The sequence below is a fragment of the Nipponia nippon genome, unplaced genomic scaffold (genome assembly GCF_047370975.1).
Source record: "Nipponia nippon isolate SJK-2023a ecotype South Korea unplaced genomic scaffold, ASM4737097v1 scaffold_16, whole genome shotgun sequence".
Taxonomy (NCBI): domain Eukaryota; kingdom Metazoa; phylum Chordata; class Aves; order Pelecaniformes; family Threskiornithidae; genus Nipponia; species Nipponia nippon.
The window spans coordinates 2,595,870-2,616,982 of NW_028262332.1; the positions used below are offsets into that span (position 1 = coordinate 2,595,870).

Sequence of the window (21,113 nt, forward strand, 5' to 3'; positions counted from 1 at the left end):
CGTTCTCATGTGCTGCCTCGTCAGAAAGCTGCTGTGGACCACAAGATATGTTTTGCCTCTCCTGCAGCTGTCTAAGAAATTCCCCACAGATCTCTCTCTCCTGCCCCATAATTCAGGTCGGTCTTCATATTAGGGGAAAACTTGCTGCAGCAAATCAGTGGCGCCAATGAACATAGAGTCTTCTCTGCTGGATGCTGCTGTCTGCTTGTATTTCAGATGGCTGCAGCACGCGGACAAACTTGCCTGCCTGGTCAGCAGAGGGAAATGAAGCTCTGAAACCCATGACTGATGCAGCCTCCCCTGGAAAACCGAAACTTCCATCTCCTCTCTGCCGGCTTGTGACTGCCCAATGGGTCCAAAGGGACTGCTCTGGAAGTTTGGAAAACACAAACATTTGCTGCTGTGCTGGGACCTGGTATGTCAGGTTGCAGTCCAGAGCATATATTTTTTAATAGCTGGATTATACAGCCCAGAAATATTGAGCTTATGATGAAAATGCTGCCAGACTTTTATCTGCAGCAGTTCCAGGGTTCTTAACAGCCCAGTGGAGAGCAAAAACCTCTGTTATCTGAACTGCCAATTAATTTAAGCACATTCCCTTATCCTGTTATAACAACGTCCCTTCCCTGCACCAGTGACATTGCTCTGAGGTCCTGCAAGCTCTGCTCAGTGGGACTTGGCTGCACTGCCTGCTTGCGTTGCTGACTAGTAGGCGTCTGTGAGCTCATGTTGGTTTTGGGAAGGGGATTATCATGCTGTGATGGGTGAAACGGGGTGGGCAAATTGGGGAAAGAGTAGGCAACTGCAGCATGGGGTGGAGGAGGAGGAAAGAAGGACTGGCAAACCAATGCTCAGAAAGAGTGTGGTCATGGGCGTGTTTTGTATTGGTGTTGAAGTGATCCTTGCAGTTGTTAAATGTTGCCTCCTGAGCATGCAGAAGCTATGATGTGTTCTCTGAACATCTTGATTCCAGGCCAATGTGTACCTGGGTGCATCTAGTTAATTAGATTTCATAAGTAACAAGTTGTTGTTTCTCCAGTTCTTTTTATCCAAGGACCTTGGTGTTTTTTGACTCCTGTGCAAAGTAGGTGAGCACTACTGCTCTCTTACAGGTGCTTTCAGTCATGTCCTTCAGGGGTAAATTCAGTCAAACATCCTCCTCTTGCTGCACGTCTGCCAGCCTGCTGCTGCACGGTCCTGCATGCTGCAGTTGGATCCCTGTTTCCCCAGCTTTGCCAACGAGGAGCTGGTGTGATAGCTCTATTTGACTCACACAGGGCAACAACAAGTTGGTTTTTTTTTTTTTTTTTTTTAAAAAAAGGCATGTTTGAACTGTTGAATTGGCATAGGCTCAGTTTGAGTGGGGATGATCAGGTGAGTAACTCCACAGCAAATCTGGGTGATGGTAACTTGCATGCCGTGGTTCTGGTAGCTGAGTGCAGCCAGAAGAGACTTTCTAATTAAGCCTTAAAGTTTCTGGGAAATCTTCTTTGGGATGGTCATCCTCAGCAGGGCTTGCATGCAGGCAGAGCACTGGTGTTGTGTAGTCTTTCCTGAAATGTATTGTGTCGTGGTTGCACCATGCTGGGCAGAAACAGCTCTACGAGGGTGCTGTGCTGCAAACAGCGCTTGCCTGGGACTGCTCGGAACCTTGTCAGCTGCAGAACTTGAGCTTTATCTATACAAAATAGGGGAAAGAGGCTGTTTATCTGTCACATTCATGAAATGCTGTTCTCCAAGCACAGGAGCTGATATGGCTAAATTATCCTAAAAAACAGAAGGGGGGAATTTACAATTTCTGTTTTCAGTATGGAAAGAATAAATTCTGACTTTCTCGTGTCCACAGCCCAGCTTGCAACAGGTTTAAAGCACGGTACAGATGGCTATGCAATTATTGCCAACATCTACTCATTATATTAGATAAGGCCCTGAGTTTATTTAGCAGAAGCAGATGGAGGGAATACACAATATTTTAGATGTCTTGGCAAACTGTGTTTTCCTTAGAACAACATTGCATGTTTGCTGTGATAGTTCTGGCCAAAAAAAAAAAAGAATTCTAAGAAAGAGGGAGAATGCTATCTTTTGGGAGTGACAATGAGGTGTGCATTAAAGAAGAATTATTATATTGCAAGTCTTAGGATATCTGATGCCTTATATTAATTCCTGTGACAAGAGGAGAGTTTCAGCTTTTGTTTGAAAGTGTGTATTTTTTGTGGCTTGTAGACTACAGCTTGAAAACATGACCCCAGCTGCCTACAAAACCTGAGGAATCACAAGACAAATAGAGAGCCTTATTATTTTTTTTTAAATGGTCTCATGACTTTTAATCCAGCCTTGTCGATTTTGGGGCTGCCTACTTGTGTGACCACTGGCAATACTGCATCTCTGAGCAAGGGGCACCTGCTGCAGGTGGAAAAATGCCTGGGGTTTGGGTCCTTTGAGGCAGCAGATTTGAACAGGAGGTGTATGAGGAACATATGCATCTCTCTGCTTGCTCAGAGCATTCATAGGCAAAACCTCCCACAGAGACCACTGACCTCGGTGACGAAGGGTCCAGTGACTATCTGTGACACAGTGAGGAACCAGCTCCCTGGCCAGCCTCCCTCCAAAGGGAAGAAACCCAGCTCTGTGCCCACTTGTAGAGGTACCCAATAGCTTTCCAGTCTTCGTCCTTCTCCAAAAATTGGGCTGTCAGAGAAACTTCCTGTAGGGACATTTGTCAGAGATAGATGGGGTGCAATTTTCTTGTCTTGTTGAACTCAACTCCAGCATCATCTCGCTTGATTCAAGCTGTTGTCTGGGAAGACACAGAGTGGCAGGCGTAGGTGAGGGAATCGGCACTGCCCTGAGGGTGTAACGAGGTGGTGTAATGTGGTAGTTGCTTGGAGCCCATGGCCCTGAGAAGCAGTCAGAGCCATTCAACATGTGCATGGGGAATAACAACAAATCCAGTTTCTGCCCCAGCCTCTCTGGAGTTCAGGATTGGCTCTCATCCACGGCTTAAGTAGTTGGCTGTGAACTAAATGCTCAGTGTATCATCTGCTTGTGATGGTCTTAAACTGGAAATCATGAGCACAGTGCCAAAACCAGGTCATTAAATTAGCTAGCCCCAGGCATGCAGACTGAAGGAGGCTGCACTTCCCTGGCAGAAGACCTTCCCAGATGATAGAGTGGGCAGAGGAGTGAGGGTCTTCCCCTGTATGGAGGGATGGTGGCTGTTCCCTCTGGTCACTGTAATGAAGTACCAAAGGAGTGGTGGGTGCTTGTACGCCCACTAACCACATTTGATGCTTCTTTGGTATATTGGGTTATACCGCCTGGATGGTATTCCTCCACAGTATGCAAGTGGCAGCATGACCAGAGTGTCACTCCTTGTATGTAGCATGACTCCCCATGTGCTTGTGCAGGGACGATGAACGCAACAAGAGTGCAGGCAGCAGGACAGGTGCAATGACATGGTGATGGCAGCAGGAACTTGTTTGTCGATATTTTGCTATATTGTGGGGAAAAAAAGAACAGGAACACTTGAAATTCTGGTAAAGCTCTCTAGCTGGGTGGCTTGGTTCAGTTCATCAGTGGTTTTGGGTCTCTAATTGGTCAAGTGCACAAGTACATCCAGGTGTGGATGATGCTGATGATCCATTTTTGCCAGTTCTCATCCATCTGGCTGTGCCAGTGAGGCTTAGCTGGCTGAGTGCTGGAGAGTGAACACAAAAAGTGTGTAAATGCGGCAGCATGAATTAACTAACTCTGCGATCTCTACCTTCCCATTTATTATATGAGTGTTCTTGGCTATCATTTTGTGTGATGTGTTTATCTTTGCTCATTATCTGCCCATCTCTAGAGTGTTACAGCATTCAGTGATGCAGTGGCAAGGTGGAGTGGATGGACTCAGAGGAAGACCATCCCTCCAAGCACTCCCTCTAGAAGCTAGTGCATGGTTCAGCAGGTGGCTTGGTGGAAAAGCCCAGAAGACAGTAACCTAACAAGAGGTCTCCTTCCATCCTGACTGATGTGCCCAGCATTGACAGATATTTTTCCTTCTCCTTTGCACCAGTCCCTCACTGGCTGCTGCTCCTCATCCCTCTCCTGCCAGCTCTGGCAGCACCAGCTCAGCACCCCAGGAGGGAAGGCTGAGCTCTTATTCTGAACCGTTTTGTTTTGCTTTTTAAACACTAGTGTAATTTGATAGTGATGACATTTTCTGCTCAACTCATGAACAACTACTTCTGGGGACTGGCCAAACGCAGAGGGTGATGTGGTTCTGGTTCCAAATAACACAGGCTTCGTCACCACTCCCAGGGCAGTCTGGCAAGGAGGCTTTCACTTGGTGGGTACTATAAGGAAGGAGTGTGCTTTTAGCAACTCGGACCTCTTACCTCCTGCAACGTCTGTGCTGCCCTGCTAGCCCACCTGGCAGAAAAATACATCCCCCATCCACCTACCAGCTGTCCTGTGCCCTTTGTCCAATTTTGTAAATGCCAGCTAGTAGAGAGCAGAGTCACGCTCCTCTGGACTTTCTGGCTCAGCAATGAAATGTAGTGTCTAGTTTGGGTGATATTTTTCACGCACGCAGGATTTTGGGGGTTTGTATTTTTCAGGAAAATGGCCGGTTTAAATCAAGTAAAAAATATTTGCCGACTTGACATGAATTGCTTTCACTAAAAATGAAAACACATTAAAAGTCAGAATAGTTCATTTTAGAACTTGACAAATGAAACAAACAATCCCAAATGGTGTTTCGTTGCTCTCTCATTCCCGCACCCCCCTACAGTATAAATACTTGAAACATTTTGCTGACCCTGAAATTCCCCTCTCCTCTTTAAGAATCTTGTTTGCTACTGAGCTAAAACCCTCCATAGCTTGCCCATACACAAGAGACCATGGGGTGGGGTGCGTGACACCAGCCATCTTCAGGAAAGTGCTTTGGGCTCCCAGCTCCTGCTCTCCGCATCCTCTCGTGCCAGGAACAAAATTCTGGGATGCCCATTTCCAAGGGCAGAAAGCAGCCATCTCTCCTTTGTAATGTTAATGTAGTGAGACTCAAGGTATGACCTACTTTCCAGCCGCAATGAAGTGCAGGATGATTTTAAGTCCTCTGTGCTCAGTTTTCCCAGCGTGAGCTCACTAAAATGTTTTGGACGTGTGCATTTTCCTGCCAGCTGTCATTGCTTATTGCGAATGAGCTTCCTTTTCTACTCTGTGGTTTGGTATGTTCATGTCTCTCCTGCTTAGAAGCAACAAGCACTTACTTGAGCAATTGCCTCATAACCAGAATATCTTCCTTCATCCTGGGCAGAAGCCAAGCCTTCAGCTCTCTGCACTCTGCAAAACCTCATTCGTTTTGTTTGAGTGTCACACACTCCTCGGTGGCTGTGTGTCTCGCTGTAGCGGTGGAGCGTGTGTCGACAGATGCTTTTTTCCCTGTCTTCTCCCTGGAGCCTGGGTCAGGAATTACAGTCAGGAAAGTGGGTGCAGGTGGTTTTTGCGGGGGGATTCTGCTTTCATTTTGCTGTGTCTCCTTCCAGGACTCTGGAGCACTTCTGCCATGCAAAGAGGAGGAGAGAGTTTGCATTCATATCTGGGCAGCTCTGTATGCTGAAGGCTGGTGGCAAATTTAATGCTGGCTACGAAACGCTCAGAAATGCACCCGTTTGGTGCGAGACCAAGGAATGAATTGGCTGTTTGTGCCTCTGAAGCAGAGCAACCCCGTACTGTTGAATATTATTTCCTCGGTGTATTTTATTTTGCCCTATGTTCCCTTCATGTTTGTCCTGGTTCTGGCTGGGATAGAGTTAATTTTCTTCCTAGTAGCTGGCTTAGGGCTGTGTTTTGGGTTTAGCATGAGAATAATGTGATAACACACTGATATTTTAGTTGTTGCTAAGTAGTGCTCACGCTAGTCAAGAACTTTTCAGCTTCCCATGCTCTGCCCGGTGCACAAGAAGCTGGGAGGGGGCACAGCCAGGAGGGCTGACCCAGACTGGCCAAAGGGCTATTCCATACCATATGGTGTCATGCCCAGTATATAAACTGGGAGGAGTTGGATGGGGGGCAGTGATCGCTGCTTGGGGACTGGCTGGGCATTGGTTGGCGAGCGGTTGCGTCACTTGTTTTTCCTGGGTTTTGTTTCTCTCCCTCTTGTTGTTTTCCTTTTCATTACAATTTTATTATTATAATTATTTTATTTCAATTATTAAACTGTGCTTATCTCAGCCCACAAGTTTTCTTCCTTTTGCCCTTCTAATTCTCTCCCACATCCCACTGGGGGTGGGGAGGGTGAGTGAGCGGCTGTGTGGTGCTTGATTGCCAACTGGGGTTAAATCACGACAGCCCTATAGCTAAAGAGAGGTTTATCCTTCACCACAGTGAGGCTGTTTTGATGGATACAGTCAGTTTTGGGACAAACATATTTATCTGAGCAAGGGATCAGCCTGAGTTGCTCTGAATAGGCTGGTGTTAAGGAAAGGGCTGGGACCTGGTACATTGTGTTGTAGATGTGCTTTGAAGGGAAGGAGTAGGCTTAGATGCAATATGCAGGTATCCACTTGGATGCTTAAACTTGGTGTTGGTCATCCAAAGAAGAGGCATAGAGCTAGCAAGCTGGGCCCTTTCATGTGGGAGGGACTATGGACAGCTGGTGGGGAGGTCACCAACATGGAGTGATGGAGCCAACAGATGAACCTGGTAGTGCCATAAATTAAATGGTGCAATTAGCATGTCAGATCTACTTATCGGCTCAGACCTGGTGTCGACTCTGTCTTTTGTAGTCAAGATAAAGCTCACACACCATGAAATCAAACTGAGTGAAAAGGGGCATCTTTTCAACTGCTCCAGTCACCGCTTGCACATGGATTTGTGCTGTGGCTGGGAGAACAAGGGAGCAGCGGGACAGACAGCCGTGTCACTGCAGTCCAAATGCAGGCCAGGCTTGCTGCGCTGAACAAAACGGCTGCCTCTTGGCTTGTTGCCTCCACTGACCTGACCTCAAGTCCCAGGCAAAGAAATCAGCCTGATCACGTCACCAGCGTAAGACTGAGCAATGTCTTCAGTATGCGCTCTGGAGTTAAGAAGGTGAAAAATACTCATTTTGATTTGCATTGCAGCTGAGATGCCTCTCAGCAGACAGACACCCACCACTAATACTTGCCACATCCTTTTGCAGCTTTTAGTGTGTGTGACTGGTGTGGTTTCTCCCTGTGAGTCTTGCTCATTAGCTTCATCCACTGCCAAGACTTTGTTACCTGTTGCTGGTTGGTGCACACAAAGAAACAGGGCCAAGTGGTGCCCTGTTGCCACAAGTTGCCAGAGATCATGGCATCTCTTTCTGCACAGTGCTGTTTGTTTGATGCTCTGGTAGTCCTTGGAGGTCAGTGCCACAGGGACCAAATATATCTTCTTGCAATGCCTCCAGTAATACTCTGTTTCTTGTTCCTCCTCCTTAATCCATCATGACTTGCTGCTTTCTTCCTGCAGCTCCTCTGCCACCTGCCTGAGTGACTCCACTGGAGCTCACCTCGTGCAGGTGGAGCTTGCACCCTCCTCCACCCAGGAGTGTGCGGTTCAGCCCTCACAGATCTTCACTTGGGCAGCAGCTTCCCTGATAGGAAGCTCTGTCTTGGTGGCCACCTCCACTCATCCCAGGCTCTCCTGGCTAGGTAGATCGTTCCTGGCTGTTGTGCAGGGCAGACACTGGAGAAGTTGGTGTTTCCAAATAGACCATTAAGTCAAAGGCTGGGATGTGCATGGCAAGGCCAGTGGCTGTCCTGCGGTGGCTGGTGTGCTGCTGGTATTCTTGATCCTGGAAAGTCTTGCCAGCTCCAGCCAGAAGCATGCTGTGTGCCGGTTTGAGGTCAAAATGCTTCATTCATTCAGGAAAGCAGCAGGCAGAGAAGCTGCCCATGGCAAATGGTTTCAGGGGAAAAAAAAAGAAATGGAGAATATATAATTTTGTAAATCTTTAATGCTCTGCATATGTTTTTGAAGGGAAAACACCAGTTAAAAAGCCCAGCTACTTAAGATGAATTTTATGGTCCTTTTTTGAGGGAAGTTAATTTTTTCCATAAATCTCTCATTTCGAAAGAATTATTTCTTTCCACTTAATTTTTACCATAAATTTCCCAAGTGCTCCTACAGTGGTGTGGGACTGGAAGGACCTTGCAGGTTCTCTCTCCCCTTGGGTCACTAGCTACCATGAACACCACAACAGCGATCCTGGTGGTGGTGACAACTCCCGTGGAGTTAGGGACCTTCTCCACCCCCTCAGCAGCAGAGAAGGAATCGAGAAGGAGCAGGTGGGCGAGGGTCACAGCTAGCAGGTAGCACAGATAGAGGCGATGGTCAGCCCACAGACTGCCCACAGATGGGGGAAACACCTTTAAACTAGTCAGCCAATATTTATGAAGATATTTACTTATTTTTCCCATTGGTTTCCGTTTCACTGGGGCTTGTTAAACATTGGCAGCCTGTGCCCAAAGTCAGGCTCTGGGAATGGAGGGGATTTACCGGAGTTTTCTGTGCTCCTGCTTCTGTCAGAGATTTTGGGATTGGTGCTGCCAAGGTGTCAGCGTTAGGTGGGGTTGAATCTGTGGGTAAGAAGTGATGGTTGTTATTTCTTTTCATAAGACAGCTGCTGTGCTGCTGGCTAGTTTTATCTTTTTTTGAGGGAAGCTGTCTGGTGGGTATTTAGTCTTTCTCCTAATCCTGCTGAAGAGATTTGATTCGGTTCTTAGGAATGGGTGCTTGGGATAAGGTCCCTGAAAAAATCGCTGTTTCCACTTACTTTCTAGGACTAGAGTTTATAATAAGTAGTAAGGTTACATTAAAAATGCCTGCAATTTATGCCAGTGATTCCTCCTCTAGCAGAATCTGCCCTGGCACCAGCGTTGTCCACTGGTGAGATCCCCTTGGAAGTGTTAATCGTTGTCAGTTATTAATCTTGCTGCTTTTTGCTGTGGCTGTATGTTATCTGCTCACAAGCAGATACGCTGAGGCTGCTGGACTTGCAGCCAGTTCCATTTCTCTCCTGCATGTCTCATGCCACCTCTGTTGTGATTTATAGACAGTGATGCCAGGAGACTGGGTGGAAAATGCGCTCCATCACCTGCAGGTACGTGTGTGTTGAGCGTGGCCTCACTGGCTGCTCTTTGCTGAGGCTCGACCCAAGGGGTGGTTGCTCCTATAAACAGAGACGTGTATAGAAAACCCGGTATTTTTCATCATCTATTCTTGGCTCTCACTTGGGACATCTCCTGTGTTTCTGTTCCTCCTCTTCTTCCTGCCTTGGGGGAGATGCAAAGCACCTCTGTCACCTGCTCCCCAAGAGATCATCTGGAAAAGCTGAAATAAATCCACTAAAAGGCCACTAAGGCAGGAGGAAGGCAAGGTGGGGATGATCCTGAGAAGCAGGGTTAGTTTTTCCACACTCCAGTCCTCAGGATTTAGAGATCTGGGGCTAAGCTTGAAGGAATTTCGAGGCGTTCTTTTTGGTCAGGGCTTCAGTAAGGAGGTTCGTTATCGAGTAGCTCTGAAAAGTGCAGCATTGTATGACAGCATGTGTCTTGCTGAAACAGTACACGGAAATCCTGAGCTCCGAGGTACTTTAAGAAATGGATTGCTAATTATTTATGTTAGCATAATGTTCAGGAAAGGAACTTTCCCTTCATTCTTTGCTTTCTTTTATACCCAAAGGAATAAGCTGCTTTTATAATTTATTCCAGGCTTTGCTAGAACAAAAGTTATCAAGCATTTCTCACAAATTTGGCCTCTGTCTCTGGGAACAGATGTCAGTCAGAACTTGTTAGTGGAGGTGGTGATACAGAAAGCAGCATTTAACCAAGTTACCATGAAAGTAAAGAAGGAGTGCAGCGGTCCTGAGCACTGCTGGGCTGGCAGGATGCGTGCCCGGATCCTCCACAGCAGTATGTGAGCAAGAAAGGTTTGATGTTTGGCCATCCTGCTCGTAAAAAAGGCAAATTGCAGAGAGGAACTTATTTAAAGAGATTTTGTTGTACTTAAACACTTGGAAGTGCTGTCGAAGACAACATCCTAAGCCTATCAAATCTCAGTGTTTCTGTACAAGCCATTAAGATACACAAAGGGCTGCAGATCAAGCCATTTATTCTTCTTTGTGAGCTTATCTCCTAAAATCTTCTCTTTTGTTATTTTTTTACCTTTCACAGCTGATTTCCTCTTCGGCACTGGCTTGCCCGTCACCTCTGCTTTGTTCCCAGCTGTTCGCTGCAGCGGTCAGGGATGCTTCAGCAGGACTGTCAGGACATGCTTGTCAGCCGGCTCCTTTGATCTCTCTCTTTCTCTTATTTTTAATGATAATTTCCAACTTGTTCTCGTCTAACTCACAATGGCTTCTGTGAGCTTTCAACTGGAGTGGGGGAAAAAGTAAAACAGAAAGATGGCACTGAGGCAAATGCCACAAAGTTAATTAAGGCCTTTCCTTCAGTGGGGCATTTTTCCACGCATGTCTGTGAATAGTTTAGGGGAATGGACTGCTGAGCAGCTGTAAATTAACTTTGGTTTTGTAGGGAGAAAAGGCACCATCTCCGCCCTGGCATGGCTTTCCCCTGCTAAGCCGCTTTGCTGCACTCCGGCTGCCGAAAGCTGCCATTTGGCTCTTCCCTCACAATTACTGGGCACCAGCTTTCTGCCAGTGGATCCTTTGGAGCAGTAAGACCCCATGTGCCAGGGCTTCTGGGCTGGATGCTGACCCCATAACACTTCTAAAACCCCCAGGCCTCTCTTTCCCCCAGTTCCGCTGTTTGGATAGCCTGCCTGGGACTGCAGAGCCATGGTTGTGAACACACAGCGTGAGAAGGCTGCAGCATCCAGCCCTCCCCGCTTTGACTGGTGCAGGAAACATGTTGGGTGCCCACCTGGGGTTTCTCACCCCCTGCGTGATTTACCTGCAAGGCTCAAATGTGGATTTTTAGACCTAGAGCTACTACCTCATCCCCTCGGTCTTCTCTTTCTTCCACCCTTGGTCTTCTGTTTCTTTCTTTCTTCTGTTGGCTTTGTTTAGGATAGAGCTGTATTTTTTTTTTTTTTTTCTCTCTAGGCAAAATCTGGCTGGGGTTGTATTGTTTTTCAAGAGTGGCTGATTCATGGGCAGATGTAGCAGTGACAGCTCAGTTGCATGGGCATAGAGGGTTTGCACGATTTGACTGTTATTTGATACGATCCATGGACCAGCTCTCCGGCCATGGGAGATGGTGGGCTGTAGGGTGCGCTGTGTAGGTTAGCTATGGGATCACAGTGCTAGTAATGTGGGAATTAATGATTAGGGGTTTTGACTGGGGAAGGAGGAGGGCATTGCCATAGTTTGAGCAGGCTGTTTTTAGCATCAAGACTGGAACGAAGACCTCCAGCCACTGGAACATTTACTGGCACCATGGGACTAATTGATGGTGTCCCCCATTCACTCCCATTTTCTCTTTGAATTTAGAAACCAAACGATGAGTGTATCAAGCACCCCTCCTCTCAGCTTGTACCAGGAGCCAGGGCTCTGCCTAATGACAGCACAAATCCATCTTAGCTCACTGGAGACTAATTGTGCTGTTAGTAGCAACATCCAAGGTGGATGTTTAAGATTATCTTTTGACTTGAAGTGTGTGCTATTCCCAGACTGCAGAGGTTTATAAGTGAGCAATTAAGTTGTGAGGATGGAGGGAAGGGAGAAGAGGAATGAAATCATTGGCATGGGTGCAGAAGATTAAATTAGAAGTCCCTGCATGTGATGGTTCTTGTTTTAAATTGTCTCCTGTTGCTTATGCTCAAACTGCATCGATAGAGCTGATGTAATGTGAATTTTCTGGTCGTGAAAATGTAGGAACAGGTGTCCTATAGAATAGATACTCTGCTCCTCAGGTCCTGGCTTGCTGCTGCCTCCCTTGCCATCCAACATCTCAGCATGCTTTTTTCCTGATCTCCAGCACCTCCTGCTGATGGAGTCTGGCCCTTTCCGCACAACAATGCTGATCCTGCTCTTCCTTGGCCTGTGCTTGGCAGCAATGCTAAGTCAGTCAGTAAGTCAAGGACAGGGTTTTTTTTCCCGAGTGGAGCTGTGCTGAGTGCTCCCTACACAGCCACATCCTCCGCTGCTGAGTTTGCCAGACACCCTGCATAATACATATTCCATAGTAAAACTATATGTCTCATTTTGAAAAACTCTGCTTTCTTGTGTTGTTTTTTATGGTAGTTGGCCACCTCACTGAATGCTTAGCAGCCTGTTATCAGGAACTGAGAAAAAGGGCTCCTGGGCAGGTGCAGATAAATCACGGGTGCACACTGGGATGCACCTCTCGGAGCATCTCTGTGCTCCCGTATGGGATGCTTGCTGTGTCTCAGTGCCTAATCCCCAGGGGACTGCCTGGGATTCACTGCCCAAGTCTGGCAGCCTCCTTCCAGCTCTGCCCATGGCCTACGGCAGCTCTGGAATCCCACTTTTCAGCCAGGTTTGCAGGTGCCTCTTGCTCCTGTAGCTCTTGGGGAAGGGTTGGCAAAGCGTCAGATTATGGTCAAGGTTGGGTCCCCGTGGGCAGCGCTTTCAGCAGTTGTGGTTAACAAAGTGGTGGCATCTTGTGCATTTGGTACCAGGTGGTTGGGGGCTCGCAGACCCCACTGGTGGACTGGTTGCTCAGCCGCTTCCACCTTGGTAAAACAGCCTGGGGACAAACCTAGCAAAAACTAATGGCAATTGCTTACTTTAAATGGTGCAGTCGACAGGGAGCTGGTGAGAGGTGGTGAGAGGGTTTCTGCTCTGAACTAACTGTGTGGTTGCCTTGTTTTAGGGGAGGCCTGTCTCAAATCAAGAATATTTTTGTTGAAGCATCATAGGAAGTCCTGCAGTAATTAATGAACATAGTTTTGCCACGCTCTCTGTGGGGTAGTGTGCCTCACAGTGTCTTCGCTTAAGGAGTTTGCATCATTGTGGCTGTGGACACTGTGACAATGTTTCTTCCTTTGCTGCACCCTAAAACAGTGAAGCCATTTTATTTTCTGTGCGGAGCACTTAAATTTTTGAGAATCATTCTGATTTGGGGGCTGTGTTTCTTATCAGAGTTACTGCAGTGTATCAGAAGAAATACCTGCACCCTGCTCTCTGGATATTCTCCTCAAGTAAGGTGCTCTGAACAAAAATTAATTTTGCAAACACAGAGTAAACTGTATAATTAGAGACTGCTTCAGATATTAGGAAACACCAGACATCATTACTTGAGGGATTTCTGAATTTATTATAGGGAAAAGCTCTGGCAGGTAGTTTCTAGCATACCTGAGGGGTTTATTTCCCTCTCACTGTCTCCTTCTGAAAAATGGTGTATGCTTTCCTATAAGCACAGGGTGCTGCTCTTTAACTGCCAGAACCAGGCCTGCTCGCTATGTGTAAATGGCCTCATAAGCAGACAGATATTGGGGATTTTCTTACAGTCTGAGCAAGGCTCAGCAGGTCTGGAGGAGTGTGTGAATTGATGGTTTTCAGCGGACACAATTTGCAATGTGATCACAAGTGTAAATTTAAAGTGGCTTGAATATTTGCTGGTTTTACACAACAGTTCTCCGTGCTTTGGGAAGGGGAATTTGCATTTAATCTCAATTTTTCCCCTCTCTCCCCTTTTACAATTAGGATTCTAGCAACTGCTGGGACTGATTTTGACCTGCGGACCCTGCGAGCTGTCCGAGTGTTACGACCCCTGAAGCTTGTGTCGGGAATCCCAAGTAAGTGCCATGATAATGTCATCTTCACAGCCACAGGTGTGGCTTTTGGGGTGCTATATGCTTTTCTGAGCAATATTTTCTTCCCCTGCTTCTTTGTGGTCTGTGGCTCCTGCCTTTGGTAGGTTCTGATTTTCCGTTGTCCCGTTTTGTGTACAGCCAGCTGATTTCAGCACTGCTCTCCCAAATTTGCAGGTGAGCGGCAGATTTGTCCTAGGACTTCTTTGCCTTTGGGGTTGAATTAATTCTCCGGCGTGTGAAGACCAGAGACCTGAATTTTGCAGCTTTCAGGGCCCCACCCCTGAGCTTGCATCCTCTGACAATTTTTATTAGCTGAGCATATTGCACTGGGGATTTTACCTCTTTAACAACGGAGAAGAATGAAGGGAAAGAGCAGATAGGACTTGGTCTTGCCTACTCAATGGGCAACTTGATATCTTTTACATGCTAACGTGAAGGGTCTGAATGCTCCAGTGAGGAGCTGCATCATGCTTTGCTGATGCCCTGAAACCATCAAATTCCCCACACCGTTGCTTACTGCCTTTTTATTTGTTGCTCTTCACCAGCTGCTCTGCCTGCTAGCGGGGCATTGCTGTCAGGAGTGTATTTCATTTCTGAATGTGGAACAGAGAGATTTTTTCCCTCCAGCAAAAGCCAGTGAAAGGGAACCGCTGCTCTGTGGGATGCTCTGCTCTTCCCTGCATTAATCCCTTGGCAGCCTGGCAGCCCTCTCTCCTCCTGGGCAGTGGGTTGGGATATCAGCTCTGCCACCTCCCTGGCTGCTTCAGGACTGAAATGGTGGTACTGTAGAAATCCAGCAAAGGGTTATACTTTGTAATAACAGCACCAAAATTTCCTGAAATCAACATCCTTTCAAGGGCAGGGCTTGAATCTGAATTCCCACACAGGGGAGGTCCTTGGCTAGGCTTGGGAAAGGTGTCATTTTTTAACAGGATCTCTAATAAGGAGATGCTGCTGGCTGTTTTTTCATGGACTTCTTGCCTGTGCAAGGCAATAAGGTGTTGTGGTAGTGACAGTCTAAGGATGTCAGAGAACTAAGGTGGTCCCCCAGGGGTGTCCCTGTCCTGGTGTGGGTCACACATTCCCCCCAGGAGGACGTGCTCTCCCACCTGGTGATGTGTCCTGGGCCAGCACAATGTTTTCCCAAAGAGCATTATTTGCTCTCATGTTTTTAGTGATGCTGTGAAAACTGTGTGCTGTGGTGGGTTTTTTTTTTTTTTTTCCTGTAGCAAACGTACAACCTTCAGGTGCATTTGTACACAAGCATGGTGTATGCTTTTCTTCTACACTCTGAGTATTTTTCCTGTCCAACAGATCTTTGTGTGTTTTTTTTTCTGCATGCACCCATATTGACCTCAGTAGTGCTGTACAAGGTGGCAAGACAATGATGATCCTTCATTCTCCATACCTTAGGACAGGCCACCAAGGTGGCTTTCAGCTGCTGCTTATCGCTGAAGTTTTTTTGTTATGTGCGTCTATATGACATTATCTGACACCTCCATCTCTCCAGGCTCTCTCGCCTTATCTCCCCTGGTTTTAATTGAAAATGAGTTTTAATGTCAGTGAAAAAGCTATAGATGGATAGCCCTGGAGACAGGGTTTTGTTTCTCCAGAAACGGGGTGTGACAGGCACGGCAGCATCGCGGCTATTCTGTGTGTCACGGAGGGAGAGGCAGCTCCTGTGCAGCTCAGTGCTCCCTGCCCTCCTGGGACAGGGGGGTACCACAGCAATGCCCAGCTCTGCTGCTGCATCCACACTGCTGCAGGATCTCTCTTAAGGACCTGGTCCACCTCCAGGCTGAGTCTTGGGACTCCATCGGCTGCAGTCTTTTTTGTGTCTCCGAAGCTTAAGAGACCTTTGAATCTGTGATCTGAAGAAAAGGGGTCAGAAAAAGATAACTCTCCTGATTGTCTCTCTCACATCTTGAGTGCATTATGGCTGTAGTATCTTTTTTATAGCACCCTGGGAAAAGCAGCATTGCTTGATACTGCCAATCCTAAACAGCCCGTCTCTCCTACCTTGCCCCCACCCCCAAGCCCTTGTTTTCCTTCCCTCACTGATGATGTGTTTTTCCTTGTCCCCACAGGCTTGCAGGTTGTCCTCAAGTCCATCATGAAGGCGATGGTGCCCTTGCTTCAGATCGGGCTGCTCCTCTTCTTCGCCATCGTGATGTTTGCCATCATCGGGCTGGAGTTTTACATGGGGAAGTTTCATAAAACCTGCTTCTCTAATGAGACGGGTGAGCTTTGAGCTTCGCTCCCCTCCCAGCGTATTGTCATGATGCTTCTAGTCCCCTTCATCTCATCGGGATGCTTTCTATCTGGCTCTTAGGTTGCTTTTCCTTTTTCCTCTTCCACATTCATTGCATTCTCTCCCTCTTTACCCACCTACTCTAAGAGTTAACAGACCTTTGTGCTCACCCTACATGCACTGGGACAGACTCTCTCGGTTACACCATCACAGCACCTCTGATGCTACTGCGTTGCTCTCAGCCTACACAAGAGTGAGACGAAGGTGCTTAGGGCCTCCTCTCATGGGAGAATTTTTTTCATAGCAGAAATACAGAACCAAATTCTTGTTGTTCCAGCTTGTTGGAGGGTAGGTTTTTTTTTAAATTTTTTTATTTACATTTGGTTATGTTTTGTTTATATAGGTCTATGAACAGCTGCTGAATGTTGAATTTCCTTGCAAGGTTTCTGGGGCAAGTTGCATGGGTATGAGAAAACTTTGGTGTGAAATAGTAAGATTGGAAAGACTGGGAGCAACCAAAAAATAATTAAAAAAAAAATATAAAAAAGGACAATAGATGGAAGGGAAGGAGCCCTTTGATGGAGAAAGAATAAAAATGTCCTTCAAACGGAGAAGGGCAAGAGAAATTGGGCACTCCAGAGTAGATGATGTGTCTGTCTGTGAATGAGTGATAAACCCCGGAAGATGGAGATGGAGAGGAGTGATGCCCAGAGACCCTCGGCTGGGACCAGTGGCCATGTCAAAGCCAGCTGCTTGTCCATGGCTCAGAGCTCATTCCAATTTAAAAAAAAAAAAAAAGCGCCAATTTCTTCCATATAATTTTTTTAGTATTCCTTTATAGTAGTGCTAATATGTGTTGGTTATTTGGGCTATCCACAGATGAAAATATTGTTCTTGTCTCCAAAAGATTGCAATTTAAGGTACAATTGACTGTCTTTAAAACACGGTCTTGTGTTTTCAGTGATTATCACTAATAGGTCTTAATATTGATTTATTTATATGCATTCAAATGGTAATAAAACAACATCCCTGCCAAATCTCTGGGCATCCTTCACAGCGCTTTCTAACAACAACATGGAAACAGTTTAATATATTCAGTTTACACAGAGCTTTGCAAAAGCAGGGTGAAATTATTTTCTTGCTTATGTTCCTATGTAATGTTAGAAAAACATAACACAACTTGTAAAGGACAGTCAGGCATTGTGATTTGTGAGCGAAGCACGACAATTCCTGGAAGAAATGACTTTTTGGTCTGGATTTGTAGGAGAGGAAAGTCTTTTTGCGGCGGGTGTGTATTCATGCCAAGCAGAACAGGTCTCAGCTCACTGCAAGGTCTCTGGGGCGACTGAAGCAATTACAGAGGAATAATAACAACGGTGACAATATAGGTGTGTAGGAAGCAGAAGCATTCTTGGTGAGATGGCAGGGAGAAAGCAACTATGAGAAGGTTTGCATTTTCTAGGAGCATTTTCAGGTCTTTTGAATTGCAACCTAGCTGCGTGATTTTTTGCATCCTTCATTTCCAGGTAGCTGCTGCGGGCTGAGCTCTGAGGCTCTGTCGCTAATGGGCTGACTTTAGCCAGCGGGCTAAAGAGAAGAGTGATTTTTTTTTTTTTTTTATTTTTATTTTCCCTCCCCGCAGAAACTAGTTAACATAAAAGAGAAAAATAAAACCCAAAGCTGTTTGTGTTCTCTGCAGACAACTCTCTGACATCAGTGATGACTGAGAGATCTCTGTGCCAGGCTTGGGGACTGAGAACAGATTTTTGTCATGTGTAATGTCGTGGGTAAGTGACTCTTGCTTGCTGGGTGGCTCCCAGCTAGGAATTGGGAGTGCAGCCGAAAAACTGTTGTGTGTTGCATATCTCTGCATCACAGCACCTGGTATCTCGGTGGGAGGATACGGCGTGGCCGGGCTCACCTCCCCCTGAATCTGCCTGCTGGGCGGTGTTGGAAGGAGCCTGTGTTTACAGGCACTGGCCCCTGCTTTTCTCAAGGGCTAACAAGCTCGTTGTCAGATGAATTATGGGGATCGATTCCACCTGCTCGGCGGGAAATGGCGCGATGGTGTTTCTGGAAAGGCAGAGCGCGGTGAGGTTTCCTGGCGCTGCGGTCCCTTGTGAGCGGAGCAGCAGAGCATCCCGCAAAGCCATCAGCCGAGCCTTTTAAAACCTAAGTGCTCATCATCTCCAAAGAGGTGCATTAACAAGCCCAGGACTGATGCCACGGGCTCCAAAGGCAGGCTTGAGTGTGGAAATGTGAACCTCGTTAAAGAGATGCCTCTGTCAGAGTAGCAAATTGGAGGAGGAGTAGTTGCTCATACTTGTTTCTGTTCCAAATCCCCAAAATGAGTAAACTCCTGGGATTTTTCCTGGAATCAGGACCCACATGAGAGGTACCAGCTGCTACTTCAACACATCGTAGAGGGAACCAAGTAGAGGTGTCAAAAGCAAATGTTGCTATAGCCCTGCTAATCCAGAAGCCTGGGGTAGGTCAGTAATAAACTGTAATGGAGAGGGATGCTGGAGACCAAAATATGGCAAAAGGGTTATTCAAGGCCTTTGCCACTCAGCCTGACAAGCTGTTCTGAGCTAGTGGAAACATTTCTTTATTTTAATGGAAAATGGGTAAAAATTAATGGCAGCACATGTTCCAGTGGATGCCTGACTTGTTTTCCTCTCCCTGCATCCTCCATGCTATTCTGTTCTGCTGACACAGGATTATTTTTAAGGGGCCACCCTCTGCAGCCTACCCAGCCCAAGTGTCCTGAAGCTGCTCCAGGAGAGGAGGGCATCATATTTTTTTCCCATTTTTCCTTGAGACTTCTCTTTTCTCTGTCTTCCCCAGCAGTGGGAATAGGGACCAGTTCTGGTCTCTTTTCTAAAGAGGGAAAAAAAAAAACCCAAACCCAACCTTCATAGTAGATGTGCATTGCGTTTTCAGAGCATTACCTGGCAACAAAAGGCCAAACAGAGATAAAACTGGATTATCTTTTAAGGCACACTCACAAATGGTTGGCAAGAGCCAGATTTGGTATTTTCTTTTTGCAGGCTTGTCTCACTAAGTCCTTGTGAAAGCCTGTGGTGACCCATATGGGAGCTGGAGAGAGATGCCCTGCATTAAGGTGTTGAGTCAACAGGAAAACGTGTCACACACGTACACATATATATATATATATATCCTGGTGCCACAGGGACAATCTTGTTTTCCTCCTGCAGGCTTTGCTCTATTGAATGATTATTCTTAATTATTGTTAGTGCTGATCTTGTTTTCCCCCTGGTGAATTTGATTTTGTGCAGTTTGCTGCTTCATTACCATAACGTGTCACTTTTAAAACCCTTTAATATTCCCCGAATTGCATCTCTCTGTAAATAGGAGTATTACTTAGTATATTTATTTACTTTGAAAACCCAGCACTTTAGTTTTCCAAACTGTTCTGTTGGTGCTCACAACATCTCTGGAGGGCTGCAATGCTTCAGACTTCACAACTGACCCTGGAAGATGCTGGCCACCCTTCTGGCCATCCCTTGTGGTCCTTAACTATGGCAGACTCATCCTCCTTTGCCTTCTCTGTGTCTGAAATAGAACTCAGCAGAGAAACTCCATCCCTGCTGCATACAAGCTGACGCTCCACAGCATTGCCCTTTGGGGCAGAAATATGAAGCTTACAGAGGGGCTGGAGGTCTTAGTCCACTTTGCAGGCTGCTGTGGTGGTACTGGCTTGTGACAAAGCTCCTCATGCAGCTGTGGTCTAACATGTGTATCTGGACAATTTTGGGGCTATTCACAAGCAGCTCTTGCTTAAGTCACTGGTGAAGAACCTGCCCTTTTGCTTTAATGTTATAGTGCCAATAGTTAGCACTTAGATATGCTGTTTGAGGGTGTATTGCTGCCTCACAGTGTTTGAAGTATGCACCATTCCCAAGACCTTGCTTTTACTGCCCTGTGTTTTTTGTGGCATTTCTCATATACGACATGGCTGAACACTGGGGCAAACTATACATTATGGGCACTTCAGGGATGGTTCTACTGCCAGTGGCTCTACCCCGCCATTAAATTGTCTCTCATAGCAGTATATAAACAATTACATGGGCGTAATGTCTTTTACATGCCCATAGTGGCACAAGAAAGCCTGAAATGTAAATTATATTCACGCTGAGGTGCAAGGAGGATGCAGCAGCACCAGCTGCTCAACTGGCTTCAGTTGGTAACTTTTCTTCCCACTGTTCTTCTCTGCAGGTGATGAGGTGGGAGATTTTCCTTGCGGAGAGGAGCCTCCTGCCAGGCAGTGTGAGAGTGGGACCACCTGCAGGGAGTATTGGCAAGGGCCCAACTATGGCATCACCAACTTTGACAATATCCTCTTTGCTGTGCTCACCGTCTTCCAGTGCATCACCATGGAGGGATGGACCGACATCCTCTACAATGTGAGTCTGCAGGACTCCTGGAGTGCTGTTATGTGTTGTGTTAGTTTAAAAAAGTTGTTCAGGGAAAAAAAGTAACTTAGTTTGTGCATTTTTCCACTATTGATTAGCACCTCACCCTGCTTTTTATGAGGATCGTTCCTATTTTCTTGAGGGTTGTTCTGCAGGTCCTGTAAGATCCTTTGAACCACTACCGTGGCCTGTGGTGGTTTGAGGTTGCAGACTTGCTTACCTGCAATGTGATGTCTTGTGTCAGTGTGGTGTTACCACGTGTAAGAATTGGTGTGTGTCGCTCCAAGATGCTGGTGTGCACTGCTGTAGGATGGGTGAGTGAGTAGGAGCATGTTCTCACGACGTCCCATAGAAAATCAGTTACCAAACTGCACAATAGAAGGTGGCAAAATCAGTGACTCGTTAATGTTTTGTACCTAGAGGTTTCTTCTCTTGTCTGGGTCCAGCCTTCGTGATCAAACTTATAATCTACATCAATGAACAGCATCAGCTGGATGTTAGCACCAAGATCCAGTACTAGTTTTGGCAACTACATTACAATTTTACAAAGCCCTATCAGTCACCTTCACACCTGGCATGACTCTGTTGGCTGTAGAGAAGATGCACCAGGCTGAATTTCCTCGCTAGGGTCTTCGCTGGCTGTGCCTCCTGCCAGCCAGGACCATGACTATCACAGCCAC

The 21,113-nt window shown here is 46.6% G+C and overlaps 1 protein-coding gene across 6 annotated transcripts in view; it reads left to right on the forward strand.

The window, feature by feature from the left end:
- The window catches only part of CACNA1B (calcium voltage-gated channel subunit alpha1 B), a 300,789-nt gene that overhangs the window by 92,585 nt on the left and 187,091 nt on the right, over nucleotides 1-21,113 (forward strand). For all 6 annotated transcript variants that reach the window (XM_087752565.1, XM_087752559.1, XM_087752560.1 and 3 more), the window contains 3 exons: nucleotides 13,637-13,728; nucleotides 15,834-15,986; nucleotides 20,237-20,424. In XM_087752565.1, the coding sequence (XP_087608691.1) occupies nucleotides 13,637-13,728; nucleotides 15,834-15,986; nucleotides 20,237-20,424 (433 nt within the window). The remainder of the gene's footprint in view (nucleotides 1-13,636; nucleotides 13,729-15,833; nucleotides 15,987-20,236; nucleotides 20,425-21,113) is intronic.